The 17,391-nt window shown below is 46.6% G+C and overlaps 4 protein-coding genes across 4 annotated transcripts; 1 reads left to right on the top strand and 3 right to left on the bottom strand.

Moving 5' to 3' along the window:
- Positions 1-380: 380 nt before the first annotated feature.
- LOC136434327 (uncharacterized) lies at positions 381-5,327 on the bottom strand. The gene is made up of 5 exons (XM_066427090.1): positions 5,248-5,327; positions 2,427-2,588; positions 1,948-2,079; positions 1,395-1,517; positions 381-614 (listed from the first exon to the last, which is right to left on the bottom strand). The coding sequence occupies exons 2-5, from the start codon at positions 2,574-2,576 to the stop codon at positions 579-581; spliced, it is 441 nt and encodes a 146-aa protein (XP_066283187.1). The 5' UTR covers positions 2,577-2,588; positions 5,248-5,327; the 3' UTR covers positions 381-578.
- A 1,434-nt stretch (positions 5,328-6,761) lies between these two features.
- LOC136434325 (NADH dehydrogenase [ubiquinone] 1 alpha subcomplex subunit 12-like) lies at positions 6,762-9,713 on the bottom strand. Its single transcript, XM_066427086.1, has 4 exons — positions 9,541-9,713; positions 9,070-9,152; positions 7,689-7,767; positions 6,762-6,967 (listed from the first exon to the last, which is right to left on the bottom strand). The coding sequence occupies exons 1-4, from the start codon at positions 9,639-9,641 to the stop codon at positions 6,787-6,789; spliced, it is 444 nt and encodes a 147-aa protein (XP_066283183.1). The 5' UTR covers positions 9,642-9,713; the 3' UTR covers positions 6,762-6,786.
- Positions 9,714-12,490: 2,777 nt separating this feature from the next.
- On the top strand, positions 12,491-14,181 carry LOC136434490 (uncharacterized). Its single transcript, XM_066427310.1, has 2 exons — positions 12,491-12,531; positions 12,603-14,181. Exons 1-2 carry the CDS (start codon positions 12,491-12,493, stop codon positions 14,179-14,181), a joined length of 1,620 nt encoding a protein of 539 aa, XP_066283407.1.
- A 416-nt stretch (positions 14,182-14,597) lies between these two features.
- On the bottom strand, positions 14,598-16,845 carry LOC136434324 (uncharacterized). Its single transcript, XM_066427085.1, has 2 exons — positions 15,855-16,845; positions 14,598-15,130 (listed from the first exon to the last, which is right to left on the bottom strand). Exons 1-2 carry the CDS (start codon positions 16,834-16,836, stop codon positions 14,598-14,600), a joined length of 1,515 nt encoding a protein of 504 aa, XP_066283182.1. The 5' UTR covers positions 16,837-16,845.
- Positions 16,846-17,391: the final 546 nt, after the last annotated feature.

Here is a 17,391-nt window from a genome sequence, read left to right as displayed (position 1 = left end):
CTTTCCACAGTTTTGGTGGCTGCTTCCGTCTTGTCCGTAAGACTTTCCCGAAGTCTTTGTCTCCCAAAAAATCTTCACCAAACGGGAATCCTGCCATTCTTAACTAGTATACTACAATGAACAAACGTGTGACCATGTGTGGGAAATGTTTTCTTGGAATGGAGGTCAGGAAAGCCCGGGGCAGTAGGCTGTCAATCACCATGCCCTCTGAGCCGGCTGCGGGCACGCGCGGCTGTTCCCAGGACGGGCGGTAGCCACTCCTACATGGCCATGTATGGTATTGTAGGAGTAGGCAAGGGGCACGTCATCTAATTGGTTTGGCTTGCTGCTATACACCCAAACATAGCGCTCTTGTACCGGGCCATTTTGTAGTGTTTCAGAATAGAATAGACTAATTTATTACCCATTGTATTGATTCCATTGTCATTCTTGCCATACATTGTGCCATGTACAATTGTCGAGCACTAAAGTTCATTCATTCATTCATTCATTCCATTCATTCATTATAGCATGGGGCCACGGTGTCTTCACAACACCCGAGAGTCCGGGTACAGCCGGCTACAGGGCTGCTCGCCCCGTTACTGGAAAGTCTTGGCGAACTCCTCATAGTTGATCTGCAGTGACAGAGGGAACAGGGCAAGGGTGAATATTTCCTTAGATACAAACCTTATAATGTTTTGGTAATGTGCTTAAGGATTTGCGATACCAGATATCATCTTGTGCTCCACGTGCGCGGTGTTGTTGCAATCCGAGTGAAGTCAAATCTGGATTAGTCATCCTAATCTAAAGCCCCTATCACACTTGTGCGTATAAACAAGCCCGTGTGAGTTGCGCATTAACATGTTTGGGGTTTAGGTTATGTTTGCAGGCAAAGAAGTAATTTCTTTAGTTTGATAACCAGACTGCACAACGATGGGTCAAAGCAGGAAACAATTTCATCCCCTGAAAAAATTATTCAACCAAAAAAGTTGTTACTGCGGAACTCATGCGCAGTTGAATATACACACAAATGTGACCTGAGGAGCCTGAGCGCTATGTATCAAACTGTATTTTCAACAAGCTGAAATATACTTTTCTTCGTCAGCTTTACATGGAAGGATATTTTTGTGGTATCTTACTTTGTGAAAGATGAACGTTGATTTAATTGTTCAGTGTGTGTGTGTGTGTGTGTAAGTGTGTGTGTGTGTAAGTGTGTGAGAGAGAGTGTGTGTGTGTGCCTGTGTGTGTGTGTGTGTTTATGTGTGTGTGTGTGTGGGGGGGGGGTAGGTTGTGTGGGGTAGTGATTCTGACCTTCCCATCCCCGTCCGTGTCGGCGTCCTTCAGCATGTGTATGTGTGTGTGTGTGTGTGGGGGGGGGGGGGGGGTGGTAGGTTGAGTGGGGAAGGGATTCTGACCTTGCCGTCCCCGTCCGTGTCGGCGTCCCTCAGCATCTGCTCCGCCTCCTCCTCCGTCAGCTGCTCGCCCAGCTCCGCCATGCCCTGGATGATCTCGCTCTTGTCGATGTAGCCGCTGTTATCCTGTAGTTCAGCAATGAATGAAGACCTTAATTGTACATGTTTGCCCCACTGGGCTAAGCACAGGTCACATGTTAACAAATCTTACCATATTCACGAGTATTACCATATAAACATCCAGCATACTCTAGTATTTTCGACTCCCTCTCGTTTCTTGGTAATTGTATGAATGTACGAGGCTGTGTGATTAGTTAGAGTTGGTCTATCAAAGGCTTTAAGAAATATAAATGTATGCTGAAACAAATTAGCTCCTGACACCCCATGGACAGTTTGAAACTGAATACCTTGTCAAACATCACACACACACACACACACACACACACACACACACACACACACACACACACACGCACGCACACACACACACACACACACACACACACACACACACACACACAAACACAAACACACACACACGGCAAATACAGATTACCTTGTCAAACATCTTGAAGGCCGCCATGGCCGAGTCCAGGTTCTTGTTGGTCTGCATCCGGGCCAGGAACTGGTCCACGCTTGCCGCTCCACTTCCGGTCGTGTCCACGGCCTTCACCCAATCACGGATCTCCTGCGTGGGATGACGTCATCTTATTACAGCCATTACCCAATCACTGATCTTCTGCAGAATGTGATGTCATGTTGTAAAAAACATTTGACCAATCACGGATCTCCTGCAGATTATTACGTCATGTTGTAAAATCTATTATCCAATCACGACTCCCCTTCAGTGTTGTGGTTGTTGGTTGTGAATAAAGAACTTTGTTATCCATTCCATTGTACCCGTACCTAATCTCCAGGCAGATCTAACGGTTGCAAAGACCGTATCCAGCCGGCAAAACGGTTGCAATAAAAACTCCTTTTGCCAGCTGAATGCGGTCTTTGCAACCGTTAGATCTGCTTGGAGATTACTCGGACCTGCTTCTGTTCCTCGGTCAGTGCGACGCCCATGGAGCCGTAAACCTCGATCATCTGTTCCGCCGTGGCCTTGCCGCTGCCGTCCGGGTTAAACTTGTGAAACATCTGTCTCATCTGCGCGATCTGCTCCTCCGTCATTTGGCCCGCCATGGCTGAGTAACTCTAGATGAGAGAGAAAGAACAGTCAGGCCACGTTGATTTGGTTGTATGGGCGATATCCTCTGGGGACCCCAAAATAAAAAAAAGGTTTGAACATTTTGAAATCTAAGTGGTCAGTAAGGATGAACAAAACTACACACAGAGTATGGTATGCCGAATAAAACATTCTTCATTTTTTCTTTCACATCTCCTTCTTTGACTTCGGAATTGACTCTTGCATTCTACGACATAAGTATCCTTTTTCCGAATTGTTTTTTTTGCAATTTACAGCAAAATATTTTTTCCGTTTTGTAACTGCTTTTTGCGGTTTGCAGTATGTAAGAAAACTTCATTTTTTTCGGGGAAATGGCCGAAAATTGATGCGCCCGCGGATGTCATCCACATAAGTAAATCAACATGGCCTAAGGCTAAAGAAAAAAAAAATTCTGTTTTCGATTACAATCCTTAAAAATGGGATTGTATTTTTTCATTCCTTTCCTTTTTAGATTTCGGCCGAAGTGATGCAACAAATACTGTTTAACATCGCAAAACTGGATGCACCATGGCACTGGTATTTCATCATCACATTGTATTCACACAGATGCAATGTTAACTACACAATCTTACATCAACTGTTCATTCGACGTAACTTTGGGGGTGGGCAAACAAAGGCATACCCATCACGACTAACACCCTAACTGAACTGCGCTCAAACTACAAGAGAAAACACAATGGAAGCAAAGCTGACGCTTGGACAGTTTAAAAATGCGCCGCTAGGGTTGCTTCCACTGATTTACGTTACAACAGCTGGACAAGCGTGGCGCAGTTGCAGAGATCCCACACTATGAGCTATGCTGACCGACATAACAATAGAGGAGAGTTTAGCAAACTCATACACAATATTGTCGCAGTACTAACTGACAATATTCAGGCATTAAACACAAACAGTGCGACTCAAGAGGACAGGAATATCTGTACTTCAACACTTCTGATATGGAAAACCCAAACATACCAATCCAGCTATTTCCCCACAGCTACCGAGTGTAATGCATTACCCTAGTGACCTATGGCATAGCTGTGGCCATGTCTAACTCTGTACAACTATGTAAGGTCATGGCCAGGGTGACCGGCTTTCCGCCCTTTGACCCAACTGTGACTGAGTGAGTTCAGTTTGGTAAAATTATTTCTAATTTGTCATCGATGTTCTTATTCGACATATTCCTGCATTACGCATAATCAACCGCTAGTTTAAGCGTCTTCACCGACCCCAGTGCACCCGAACAGTCAAGCACCGGATGTCCATATGTCCGTTCGTTCGTTTGTTAGTTCATTCAGACCCTTGCTGTTTCAGTAGCATAGTATAATTCTACAGACCTAGTATATCAAGTATATTTTTTATTCATTTGCTAGACATTCCCCTTTAAAGTGCTCGAGACACTTCCTCGAACACGGGATCGCCATTTTATGTCCCCTCCGAAAGATGGGTGCTGCAGACTTTTTGTTCCAACTGGGTGGGGGATGGGTAAGATACACACGATAGAAATAATTCTTGCATACATAACTAGAACGATACAAGCAAGAATGCGCGTCTACCTGGGGTCCGTACATATACCATTGGTATGACAACCTTGAACGTGCGTACCGATAGGTTCGAATTCGTTTCTTGGGAACACAACCGCTGCGGCACACTGAATTTACAGAGGTCTATAAGCTGACCATGAGTAGGCTGGCCGACATCACAAGACAAGACTGTGTTGATGTATAAAACAAGCACATTGACCTTGATCCAGTAACAATTACCAACAGCGTAACATCGAGCACAAGCAACTCAAGAGGACACAGCGTGCGCTTCAACACGACGAAGTGTAAGACTAAAACATACCTCAGATCAGTCTCTTTCCGAGAACCGTTATCGGCTGCAATTTCAACACATAGCACACTGACCTACTTCAGAGAGGCCCACATGGGGGGTCCGGCGAGTCGACGATTTACTAGCGCTATTTTCGGGAGAGCTGGCTAGGCCGGTTACGACGATATAGAAAGACTCGAAAGACTCTCTACGCTCAATGATGAAGTTTTTTAACGACGCCAAGACTCTATCATCTAACGTTACCGGTTGAACTTTCGCGTCAACGCTGGCGCTTTCAAGTATGAGACTTGGAGTGACAATATAGCATCTTCTTGAACGTTAGAAGAAGACCTTTATTGCACGACAATTGTGCACGGTACAATATGAATGACAGCAACAACCTCCCTATACAGAATGCCGTTTGAACATTCAGGGCACGGCCGTCCTAGCGTCAAGAATGATAACAACAATGTAGACCGGCCTATATTCTGGGTTGGATTGTAATGCACTTGGATGATTTCAATCGATCACGCTTAACGCACACGGCGAATTCCATCTAACGACTACGTTTGTATGAAGCTGTCAAATACGCAGTTGTAAGGCATGACTGGTCACGGTTTGGTCGAATTGTATACTAGTTTTTCATCAATTTGACTTTTTACTGTATCGCACATTAATAATGAACCCTTTCATTTTGATGCACCGCCACAAACCACACCGGGCCCGCAATCAAGGCCGCTATGTCCCGCGCAGGGCATCGCCCCGGATTTGCCCTGTGATATGTAGACAGAGCCGAGTTTGTCAGAACTCGAACAGTAAATGAACGTCACTTACCGTCTGATAGTAACTGTTCAACACAACAGCGCAGCTCAGTCTAGCTTCAGCCCGGGTGTTCGTCCCTTTTTAGCTCTCGCCTAACTCGGCATTTGAATTATTTCCGTAAAATGTTAGTCTGTGTGCGGCAGCTGCGGTCAGCCCCAAGTCGTCTGCTGCCTTTCCGGGATGTAAGCCCCGCTGTAGGCTTATGGGCGACATCCTCTTATATGAACTTGTCCGTTTCAGACTCCTTGTCTTGTTTCAGAAGACGGTGGAACAAGTGTTCAGCCCTTCAAGCGGCTCCCCCTGACGCCCAAGGTTATATTGCAACGTAAAGCAATGTACACACCTAGTTTTAGAAATTAAGTTATCTACGTACCTTAGTTACAGAATTTTGGGAGATTAATGCTATTTATCAACAGGCAAAACATTGTTGGATTTGTTCAACCTTGGCCCAACGTCTTCTAGTTTCCCTCCTTAGAGTTTGATCAAATATAATCATTCGTCTTCCACAGTCTCGGAAAAAGAAGTCAAACTCAATAAGTTAGAATTTAGTGGCAGTAGTTAAGACTAGAGTAGACATTTGTTTTACTGTTCATTATTGTCTGTCCGTCCACTCCGTGTTACATATGTACTTGCAATTAGCCTACGGGCAAGAATTTGCAATAAACTTTTCTATAACACCTTTTCTATAATATGCCCACTATATGAAGTACAGGTCACAATAAGAGATGATAAATACATACATACATGTGCACACGTACTATTGTATAGTATGTATGTGAATACAGATTTTTTTTCTTGCTTCTTTCTGAAGGTGAAAATGAACGAACTGACGTTTTATAATAAAAGGTTTGTCTAACTGTATCACAGATATGAATTCGTCTGTATTTCTTTGTGAAATTGGGAAACTTTTAAGTGTTAACAATTGTATCCGTGTTCAGTGCAGTAATATGGGTTTTCACCCTACAACATTATTTTTAGCCAGCTTAACAATGAATAAATAAATCAATTAATTACTTATCAATGGATGAATGAATGAAACACAGACCAACAAATGTTTGCTGAGCAGTTTATTTCAACAAGAAATGATCAGATTTACAAATGACAACTCGTCATGGACACATCTCTTTCCTTCCAGAGCTAACACTTTGTATTCTAGATGTACTCATTTCACACATGATATTTATCCATTCCCTGTGTTTGGTACATTCATTAGTAACAGTGTGAAAGTCTTTGAGCCAATGCAAGACTGGCTGATATGCTACCTGCAGTGCCATAGCCTACAGGAAGATGGCGCTGTTATTTAATGTTTGAGCAGGTAATTCAAAGATGGTCTCAATACAGCAGCATACGCTATGACTGAAATAAACAAAAAAAGTCTGCTGTATTTCCTTTTACAGAAATAAAATTATTTTTTGTCTTGTTGTAACCTATACATTTTCTACTGAAGACTGTTGGTATTCAAATGTACCTATAAAGATATGACAGGGGTTGGCTGTTGCCAATCTATTGGGGGTGATTTTCTTGGAGGGGGGAGGGGGAATCGTTACACACTTATGAGGGGGTGTTCTTGGGGGGTTGCCAGCTCTCTATCTTGGGGGGCGTGGTGGTGTAGGGGACGTAGTTCTGCCTGCTGTTCCCAGAGAAGTTGATGCGATGTTCCTGCTTGAACTTGGGGTTGGTCAGGGGAACCTCCGTGGGGGGGTGCTCTCCAATGCAGTGCATCCAGCGGTGCCTGGGGGGGGGGGGCAGAAGATGTAAGGTGTGTCCATTCACCAAGGAAGGTTAGATATGCAAGGTAACAGTTACACAAGCAACTGGATAAAATTTTGAAACGGTCAGACATTTCAGATAGAATCTGTCATAGAAACAAAAGGTGATGTAACATGCGCCTCCATTCATCGATGAAGGTTAGACATCCAGGTAATAACATACGCAAGGTAACAGTTACTCAAGCAACTGGATAAGATTTCAAAACGGTCAGACGTTTCTGACAGCTTCTGCTATCTTTCGTCAGTGACTTAAGGACAAACTAGATTCATACCAGGATCTGAACCAAAACTCAATATGTTGATGAGGCAAAGACAATTTCAAGATAGTTCAAGAGAACAAAATCTTGTATTGACTTGTCTCAACACTAAGTTGTATATAGTTAACCTTCTCACTACTGCCTAACCCTGTAAGCAATACAGATTTGGTAGCCTAACGTCAGTGTAATCTCCAATCAGATCTCTTGGTGGCAAAAACCGTATCCGCCTGGCGCAAGGAGTTTCATTGCTAGCCTGGGTGCCATCCTATTTCTGTAATAATATTTTTTGGGGGAAGCGAGTGTGGGAGCCCCCGGTAGATATAGGATGGCACCCAGGCTATTCTATAGCCAGTTGGATAGTTCTTTGCCACCGAAAGATCTGCTTGGAAGTTGGAGATTAACTTCAGTGTGCTGAAGTGTAACCTACCATTCCGGAGGGATCTGGCTGGCGTCAGGCTCCCACCAGCTCTTCTGCTTGTCTCCAAGCTCCACCCACCGATGTCGGGCTGCGGACAGAACAAACAAACAAACAAGTCAGTCCTGCCCACAAACAGGGTCCCCTTCAGGACTGTCTCCATCTTTACTTTTTTCCATCACACTCATTAATATTGTTTGGGAGCCCTTGTTGTTGTTGATTTTTGTTGTAGAATCTGTCATAGATCAAATTCATGTAAGCTTCATACGCCTGGCTGCAAGATTTGGGAATTGTGTCCTTACAGGGCTCGAGATACTGGATGCATGTGCACCTTTGTGCACCCAAAATTGGAGCTGTGCACCTAATTTTTCACTGTGGGTGCACCAGTGCACCAAAATGTAAGCTATAGGTGCTATTGTACACTTTTTATATAGAAAATTGTTGAAATGTAACCTTATGTAATTATCAGAAAAAGAACCTTTTGCTGTACTTTGTTTGATGTATTACTTGTTTGAAATCTTGAAGTTAGCAGTAGAGAATTACAGATTTAAGTTCTAACACTAATAGATTCTTCATTTTCACTTTCCTCACATCTTCCTTGATTTTGGAACTGATTTTGACATTCTACCACAGTAGTATCATTTTTCATTATTTTTTACGGCATACATTTGATTATTTTTCAGCTGCTTTGTGTGATTTACAGTATAGTCAAAAACTTTTTATCTATATTAGGAAACGGACGAAAACTGAGGAGCGTGCAGATGACATCCATATAATCAAATCAACATGGCATTACTGCAAGTTGCTAAGGTATCTTCATCAAGATATCTAAATAATTTCACAAATTACATTAGCAATGTTCTTGATGCAAGTTCAATGTCAAATGCCAGGATAGTTTTGTATGTAAATCCTCGTCCTCCTTTTGTACCACCCTCCTGTGTTGTTGTAATTTCTGCTTCATGAAGTTTTTTGTCCTAAGGAGTAAGCAGCGTGACACAAATGCGCAACAACCTGCAGTGGCCCCTTCTCTCCGAAAGGAGGAGGAACGCCCGCCTCACCTTTTTCTACAAGCTAGCGTATAAACATATTAACATACATACCGACAATTTACTCAAACCCGCCCAGGGGCCCACCCAGGGAAGCCACCAACTTGAATACCCTGGACCATCTACGCCTGTACAGTCTACAGACACATACAGATTATTATTTTTTTCACAATCCCTGAGTGGAATGCCCTGTCTGGCCCGTTCTTGTTGTCTCCCACAGTTGAGAATTTCCGGGCCAGACTGGAGGCTTGCACCCCCCCCCCCCCACACACACACTTTGCCCCTGGGGGGTCATCTGGGGGGTAACCCCTAAGTTGAAGTTGAAGTAATAAAAAAGCTCTGCTTACCGTAGAAATATTTCTTGTTCTCAAAGTACTTGTTGCCGAACTGGTCCACCCCCACCAGCGTTCCTTCCCGCAGGTCTCCCGCCCTGAAACATTGGGAGAGCCTTGTTACTTACTAGTAGAAGAAATAAACCTTTAAAAAAAATTATTTCGCCCCCCTCCCCCTTATCGCAATGTTTTGGCCATGTTCGTAAGCTATTTCCTGGCCTGACAACGCCAACAAAATGCTGCAAATGGTTTCCAAACCACAGTATGAATTATTCGCAAAATATTACAACGATTACACTAAAATTTAAATCACAAACTGTCTTTCTATTCGACCTATTAAAAGAAAAGGCAAGTAGAGGGAAAATTATACTGTATGTTTATAAGTTTGAAGGTCACAACACGGTAACGTTAGACTCTCTAGCTCGTGAAAGCAAGGGTGGCTATTGTCTAAAATTTAACATAACATGCCTGAGAATATAGACAAACCTTAACAGTGTCCAGATGGATCCTGTGATGCCACCGTTGTGCCTTATCACGCTAAAAGCGTTCCGGACAAGATTGAGGTAAGGACTGATGAACCCCGCCATCTTGGACTCCGAGGTAGGGAGGCCGAGCGATCCCGAAGATGGCCGAAAACCAAGCCGAGTAGCCGAGCACTGATCGGGTTCTCGAATATGACGTCATTGTTGGAATGTACCAAAGTCCGGGGGGAGTTTATGGCTGTGATGACAGTGATAGTTAGCAGAGGGGTCCGGCTGGTTTTTGACGTGTTTTAGGCGTTTTGTCGGGCAGTGTGGGTTGGAGACATTAAAAGAAACGAGCTTGTCTGCCTGGCGTTCCACTGTGTATTGTATTGTTGCAATTTCGAATAAAGAATAGAGACAAAATAGAAAGCCCGACAAAAACGCCTAAATTATATACGTCAAACCAGCCGTACCCACTCCTCTGCTTGCAGAGTACAAGCAAGGAGGTTAAAATGTTAAGTAACGTTAGAAAACGATGAGCAAAAAATTGAATAGAGAATAATAGATAAGATGTTATCTATAGGAAAGAATACATAAAACAACAACTTACTAAGTGTCAACAATGTTATAACTACCAAGGGAGATTTCCATAGATTGTGGTATTTTTTAATTCACTATTTGCTTGTCAGCCAGTATTTCTGTCTGCCTGTCTGTCTGTGTTTCTGTGATACCTCAGTGCTGTCATTTTTGTCTGTGGGGCTGAAAGGGTCGCAAGGCAGTATGTGTAAGGGGGTGAAGTCTGCCATCGCAGGTGTATTGACTTGTATGTGCTGGAAGTGTGACTCATCTCACTATTATATCAATAATAAGTTTATTGCAAATTTCTTCCCGAAGGCTAATTGCAAATAACATAGATAAAAGAACAGGGTACAAAATAGGTATAAAAGCGGCTAAACTAGATTATAAAAACGTAATTGTCTATAGATAGTTTCACTTCTCATTGGTAAGCAATGAGAAGCAAGTAGAAACCAATTTGGTAAGCAATGAGAAGCAATTAGAAACCAATTTCACTTCTCTTTGGTAAGCAATGAGAAGCAATTAGACGGAAGGGCTTTAAAAGTAATCTCCAAGCAGATGTAGGTAGGCAACTCGTGATGCTTTCTATAGCTGCCCGCCTCTCCCTCAGTCGGTAACAGAGCCGGGCAGCGAGGAAAACGTCGCGATCTTGCCCCCCAACATCTGCTTGAAGATGAGGGCGCGGTTCCAGTCGAACACATGACGTCACTTGACGAACGGGGGAGCAGCGTTCTGCTTCTAGATCCGTCGATCGAACGTACTGAGCGGCCAGGAAAGTGTAACCGAAAGGCCCTTTGGTGGACGGGCAGAAGTTTGTATTGTTTTCCAGACCACAAAACCCTGAGAAATGGCGGGGAAGAGGAAGAGCCTCCTTGAGAAGAGCGCCGCCTGGCGGAACCGACCGGCGGCGGGAAGGCGGAGTGGGGTCACGTGGGGCGATCACGTGGGCGAGACGGTCGGCCTGGAGAACGGAGGGACGTCAAGGTCACAATCATGGCGGCCATCATCTGAGCGGTCTCTCAAGGGGTCCTGTGAACCTTCAGACGTCTTACAGGATCTCAAGACGGACGCAGATCTTCACGAAATGCACCACCCGTCTGAAGAACGTCAGAAGAATGCGAGTCTTTGCGGCAAAAACGGTTCCAGGATGTTTTTGTTCGTCTTGTTCACCTTCGGCACCGTCATGGCGGCGGTCAGTCTGGTCAGCCGGCCTGAAGAAGGGAACACGGCTGCCAATCTTCGGCACCTCCGGGGCTTCAACACAACCTGCACTGCACACGTCAGCACTACCGCCAGGGAAACATCCCGCAGCCCGAACCTTGCCGAGCCCAGTCCCGGAAAAGTGCCGCCGGGGTCTGTCAAGGTGTCTTCTTGTAGGCCTGGCTCCCCCTCCGCAACGGAAAATAGTTCAGTCGTCAGTGTTGCAAACTTCTTACAAGATGGACCCGCCAATCGGTCAAACGTCGTACCAGATGAACCTGCAAATCTTACAGACACCTTACAAGATGGACTCAAAGATCTTACAGACACCTTACAAGATGGACTCACAGATCCTACAGACACCTTACAAGATGGACTTGCAGATCCTACAGACACCTTACAAGATGGACTCGCAGATCCTACAGACACCTTACAAGATGGACTCACAGATCCTACAGACACCTTACAAGATGGACTCACAGATCCTACACCCACCTTACAAGATGGACTCACAGATCCTACAGGCACCTTACAAGATGGACTCACAGATCCTACAGACATCTTACAAGATGGACTCACAGATCCTACAGACATCTTACAAGATGGACTCACAGATCCTACAGACACCTTACAAGATGGACTCACAGATCCTACAGACATCTTACAAGATGGACTCACAGATCCTACAGACACCTTACAAGATGGACTCACAGATCTTACAGACACCTTACAAGATGGACTCACAGATCCTACAGACATCTTACAAGATGGACTCACAGATCCTACAGACACCTTACAAGATGGACTCACAGATCTTACAGACACTTTACAAGATGGACTCACAGATCCTACGGACATCTTACAAGATGGGCTCACAGATCCTACAGACACCTTACAAGATGGACTCACAGATCCTACACCCACCTTACAAGATGGACTCACAGATCTTACAGACACCTTACAAGATGGACTCACAGATCCTACACCCACCTTACAAGATGGACTCACAGATCTTACAGACACCTTACAAGATGGACTCACAGATCCTACAGACATCTTACAAGATGGACTCACAGATCCTACAGACACCTTACAAGATGGACTTGCAGATCCTACAGACACCTTACAAGATGGACTCACAGATCCTACAGACATCTTACAAGATGGACTCACAAACCTTACAGACATCTTAGAACATGGACTCACAAGTCATACAGACACCTTACAAGATGGACCTGCAAATATTTCATGCATCTTGCCAGACGAAAACGAAAATCTTGCATCACCATTTCAAGACGACTCCGCCAGCGAAGCAGCCTCTTTGCAAGACAATGACAACGTCTCGGCCGTCATACAAGACGAGCGAGCGAATCTCACCAACCCTTCACAAGACGGAGACAAGACTGCTGCCGACGAAGGGCCGAGTGTCTTACCACCCTCTCCAGATGAACCTCTAAGTCTTGAAGCGATCTTAGAACTGGAAGACAACGGCTACCCTCTTCCAGCCGTCTTGGAAGACGACGTTCCGTCGCAAGGAACCAGAATCAGTTTATCTCCCGCGCCACCCAACGACGGAGGCTGGCGCACAGACGAATATGACGTCATGATGTACGCCATTCGCCGCTGCGACTTTGACGTCAGGTACGCCGACCAGATGACGTCAGAAGAGTTCGAATCGACGTACCGGAACCGGAAGCCGATGTTGCTGCGCTTCCGGGGCGGCGCGCGGGACTGGACGGACCCGGATGTGTGGACCAGAGATGGACTGGTGTCCCGCCATGGCAACAGGCAGGTCCGGACGGCTTATCCGTGGGACATCGAGGAAAACGGAGAGTTAGGGTACGGCAGTGAGAGGCTCGACGCGTATCTAACGCGTTATCTGGACGACAAACACGGATTCGACAGCAGGTACGTGACGGACAAGGTGTTAATGGCAGAACTCTTGCCCCACATCCGCCTGCCGCCGTACCTGAACCAGTCGCGTTTGGAAAATCCGAACTACCGTGTGTTCCTGGGCCGGTCCCGCACGGGGATGGCCTGGCACGTCCACAATCAGGCCTGGAACGGCGTCGTGTTCGGCGCCAAACGCTGGTTCGTCTCCGCCCTGGACCGGCCTCCTCCCGGCATGGGCGATTTCGGACAGCTGGACTGGATGAAATATATCCACCCGTACGTGCGCGCTCCCTGGCGTCCCCTGGAGTGCTTGCAGCAGGCAGGGGATGTGGTTTACGTCCCGGGGGATTTCTACCACGGCGTCCTGAATATCGGCGACACCGTAGCCACGTCCTTCTACGACGACTCAGGACCCAACCTGGGACAGTATGATCTCCAGACGGAAGCGTGGCGTGTACTGCAGGACGCCGAGGGGATGGCAGAGGGCGCTGTTGCTGTAGAGCTGGGACAGGAGCTGGATGCACGGTTTGAGCAGATATTCGGGAAACTAAAAGCGTTTCCCGATGAACTCACTTTGGTACAGGAGGTGCGCGAGTTGTACGGAAAGTACCAGCTGCTGCGGCAGCGTCCGCGGGAGGCCATAGCGACCTTCCAGGCCGCCATAAGAATGGACCCGTTCCATCTGAAGGTGTACGCCTGGCTGGCGCATGCGTACAGCACGCTCGGACAGCACGACAAGGCGGAGGGGACGTACCTGTCGGCCCTGTACCTGCACAGGACCTCCCACCCCGTGTGGCTGGCGTACGCCGGGTTCCTGGAGCAGCGCGGGGACCTTGCGGCCGCCGAACAGGCCTACAAGAAGGCGCTGTTTGCCCGCCCCCATCTCCGGCCCTGGTTCTCCCAGCATCTGGCCCGCGTCCAGGCCAAGCTCGGCAAGGAGGGCATGTACCGGTCCGGAGATCTTCGAAAGGCTGTTGGTTCTAACCGTAGATGATTTCATCAGGTTGGCAGAACATAGGATACTGGAGATTTCTTTTTACACAGCCAATAAAAACCGGTTAAACCAGACAGTCTGTAAGAAGCATGTACGGAGTATAATCTCACTGACGGAGCAGTTGGGGGTTATGTTCAATGAAAGGCTCATAATGACATGAAGCCTTTTCTGCCACATGTAAATTCTGTCCAAGGTCTTAGATACCATTCAATGTAACAAGCATTGCCATTAACACTCTCAAAATCATGCGGTAAATAGTAAGGACAACCTCAATTGCAAGCCAACCGTACACACTCACGCCACATCTTCAGAAAAGATGCTGGTAGCCGCGTATAGTTCCCGTTTAGAACTTTATTCAAGCCTACATCCAATCATGCATTCGTTTTGAATCAAGTGGAAACTACTTTCTTTAAAGATCACATCATGTCAGCGAATGTAAACGCTGCAACAAGCAGAATGTAGAATGATGTTGAAAACGGCACGATCCGGTCTCCACCGCTGGTGGGGTACAGGCAGGACCCGTTGTCTACCGTGGCCTGGCTGTCGAAGTTGTCTGCAGCGGGACAGGTACAACCCCGGCGGGGCGGCTGGTACCCCTCCTCACACGGGCCTCCTGCCACACACGTCGCGATGGTGCCAGCTACTCTCGCTCCCTCCAAGAAAGCGCCATGTAAGGAGCCGAAGTACGGTCCTGTCCCGTCTCCCGCGAAGAAAAGACGCCCGGCGACTGGAGCCTGCAGCTTTCGTAGCTCCTCATCATCGATCCCGACTCCCCAGTTGGCGTAACTGCCGCGGAAGAACGGGTCCTGCTCCCATCTCGGCACCAGGATGTCTGTAGGATCGGGGATGCCGGCTCCGTACATGTTGCGGAGGACCCCCATGACTTCCGCCTGAGTTGCTTCGTCAGACTGGGCCTCCACACGTCGTGCCTCGTCGTCGACCACGGTCACTGTAAGGAGAATACAAATGACGCTCGTTGACGGAGAAAGCTTAGCAGACATCATCTCAAACAATGTAGGTCTTCAGTCATTGACGTATATTGGTAAGCATGTCTCTATATCAATATAGAACTTGCTGATTTTGAGTCACGCTCGGCCATCAGCAAATTAAGAATTAGTGCTCATTCCCTAGAAGTAGAGAGGACGATATAGGAGATTACCAGTGTTCCAAAGAATTTGTAAATATTGTACGTCCGCGGAGGCGGTGGAAGACGAAACACGTTCATTTCCAAGTGCCCAGTTAACAATGACGAAAGAACCGAATTATCTAAACAAATTACCACGAAATACCCCCACATTTACACATTCACGGATGAACAAAAAGCTACCAGTCTCTTGAAATCACAGCCCACAAATACTAGAAAAAGTGGGACTTTTTGTCTTCCATTGCCTCCAAAAAAAGAAGTCAAACCCAGCTTGTTTAGATATGGCCAACATTTGTATTTAGTTTTAGTAGCCTATTGTTACAGCAAAGTCAGTCACAGTCCACTGACGCATGTATGTTTCCCTATGTTTCTACCATGTATTTGCAATTAGCCCACGGGCATGAACTTGCAAAAAACTTCATATATTGATATCACACAAGAGTCTTGTATCTGTCATTCAGCAAGGAGTCTTTTATTTTGTCCCACCAAATCGGGCTAGTGACAGATTCACTTCCTTGTTATGACTTACCTAGAAGGATGTTTGTTCCTGCGGGAAACAAGCCTTCAGCCTCCATGTTCTGCCAAACGGTGTAGTAGCCTCTGCGCCCTCCTATGTATTGGATGTTTGCCTCGTCGTCCCAGAATTTAGAGGGAAACTTCAGGTAGATCTTCGTGTACACGACCATGCGGACTCGAGAGATGGCCTCTCGCTTCCAGTCGGGCAGACCTGGGACAAACTCGACGGAGTTGGCTTGGAGAACCCCCATGCTGAAGGTCACGATTGCAAAGTCGGCGGTGTAACTAGAACCGTCTTTGGTGGTGACTGTCACGCCATCGTCAGCCCGTTGGATCGTGGTGATGGTTTTGTTGAGCCTGAGCCGTTGGTCATTTTCCGCAAGGAAGCTTTCTGCCATTTGCTGGATGATGTAGACAAATCCTCGCTGGTCTGTGAGGAATAAAGTTGCCCCGTCGAATGTCGGGTAAAGCAGCCCTCTGAGCAAGGATGACACATCCGGCTTTTCTCCAAAAAAAATGTCAGATCCAGAGTACTCGACGGCTTTCTCCATGGACGAGGTTGGATTCCAACCGCCTAGCTTCACGGCAGCTCGTAGCGGCATATCGGGTTGTCCAGTGGCGTTTCGCACCACGGCTAAGTCACGGACGGCCTTTGTTGATTTGCCAAAGGAAGCGGCGACTGTGAGCCACTGCGAGGTCACATCGTGACCAGAGCTGTTCCTGACCTTGATGCCGTTCTGGCTGGTGTCGATGCAGGTCATGTTATCAGTCTCGAGCATCCGCCATATTGGATTGTCATCGGACGTTCCATAAACCCAGTTCCCGCTGATTTCGACGGTTCTCCCGTCGAGCTGCACGTTCCTGACTCGGCCCCCGACACGTCCGGTGCCTTCGAGTATGACGAAGTCAGTCAGGCCGCTCTGGTTGAGGCTCTGGGCGGCCGATATTCCCGCCATCCCGGCACCCAGGACCACCACCTTGGTCTGCACCTGCATGTGATGGCAACCAACAGATATAGAAATGAAGTACAGTACCTGAATGTGCAGATTTCCGTGAAAACCATTTTCTCCCATTCCGGTCTCCCCAAATGAGTAAGAACCTCATTGAGAGGAGTCGAGAAAGCCACAGGATTCTGCTGTCACCTGATGTATCTTTACAGCCACTGGAGGGACAATGGTTTGAGCAGGAATTTTGGATTTCTAAAAGAGTATCCTTTCCCACCAGATATCCTTGCCTTGGGTATAGTGTCTATACTATAGCAGCTTTCGAAGCTTTCCTGCCCATAAGCTCTGGAGACGCGGTCCGCCTTTTTACGGGAATACACACTGGAATACCCAAAGAGGAGGGTGAAATCTTCTGGAATACACTATGTTTTGATGAGTTGACATTATAGGCTGCTGAATTTCGACATGAAATAATGCATGTTTTTATGTCCCAGGGAACAAGAAATCACAAGAAATTACTGATAGCGATCGGCGACGGCGACCCGGCCAGGCGCCATGTTTGTTTTCATTACGGATTACAATGTTTGTTTAGCGAGATCGCCAAGC

This window comes from Branchiostoma lanceolatum, chromosome 5, assembly GCF_035083965.1.
Source record: "Branchiostoma lanceolatum isolate klBraLanc5 chromosome 5, klBraLanc5.hap2, whole genome shotgun sequence".
Classification (NCBI taxonomy): Eukaryota; Metazoa; Chordata; class Leptocardii; order Amphioxiformes; family Branchiostomatidae; genus Branchiostoma; species Branchiostoma lanceolatum.
This window is presented reverse-complemented; position numbering and strand designations above follow the sequence as displayed.

Bases quoted from the DNA above. Each gene is read 5' to 3' on its own strand.
- LOC136434327 (XM_066427090.1), bottom strand. From the start codon at position 2,576: ATGGCGGGCCAAATGACGGAGGAGCAGATCGCGCAGATGAGACAGATG. The intron at 2,080-2,426 runs GTCCGAGTAATC...CATCCCACGCAG, and splicing joins TGACCGAGGAACAGAAGCAG to GAGATCCGTGATTGGGTGAA. The intron at 1,518-1,947 runs GTAATCTGTATT...GCTGAACTACAG, and splicing joins CCTTCAAGATGTTTGACAAG to GATAACAGCGGCTACATCGA.
- LOC136434325 (XM_066427086.1), bottom strand. From the start codon at position 9,641: ATGGCGGGGTTCATCAGTCCTTACCTCAATCTTGTCCGGAACGCTTTT. The intron at 7,768-9,069 runs GTAAGCAGAGCT...TTCTGTCCGCAG, and splicing joins GAACAAGAAATATTTCTACG to CCCGACATCGGTGGGTGGAG. The intron at 6,968-7,688 runs GTAGGTTACACT...CCCCCCCCCCAG, and splicing joins AGCCAGATCCCTCCGGAATG to GCACCGCTGGATGCACTGCA.
- LOC136434490 (XM_066427310.1), top strand. From the start codon at position 12,491: ATGGACTCACAAGTCATACAGACACCTTACAAGATGGACCT. The intron at 12,532-12,602 runs GCAAATATTTCA...CGACTCCGCCAG, and splicing joins ACACCTTACAAGATGGACCT to CGAAGCAGCCTCTTTGCAAG.
- LOC136434324 (XM_066427085.1), bottom strand. From the start codon at position 16,836: ATGCAGGTGCAGACCAAGGTGGTGGTCCTGGGTGCCGGGATGGCGGGA. The intron at 15,131-15,854 runs GTAAGTCATAAC...TTCTCCTTACAG, and splicing joins AGGAACAAACATCCTTCTAG to TGACCGTGGTCGACGACGAG.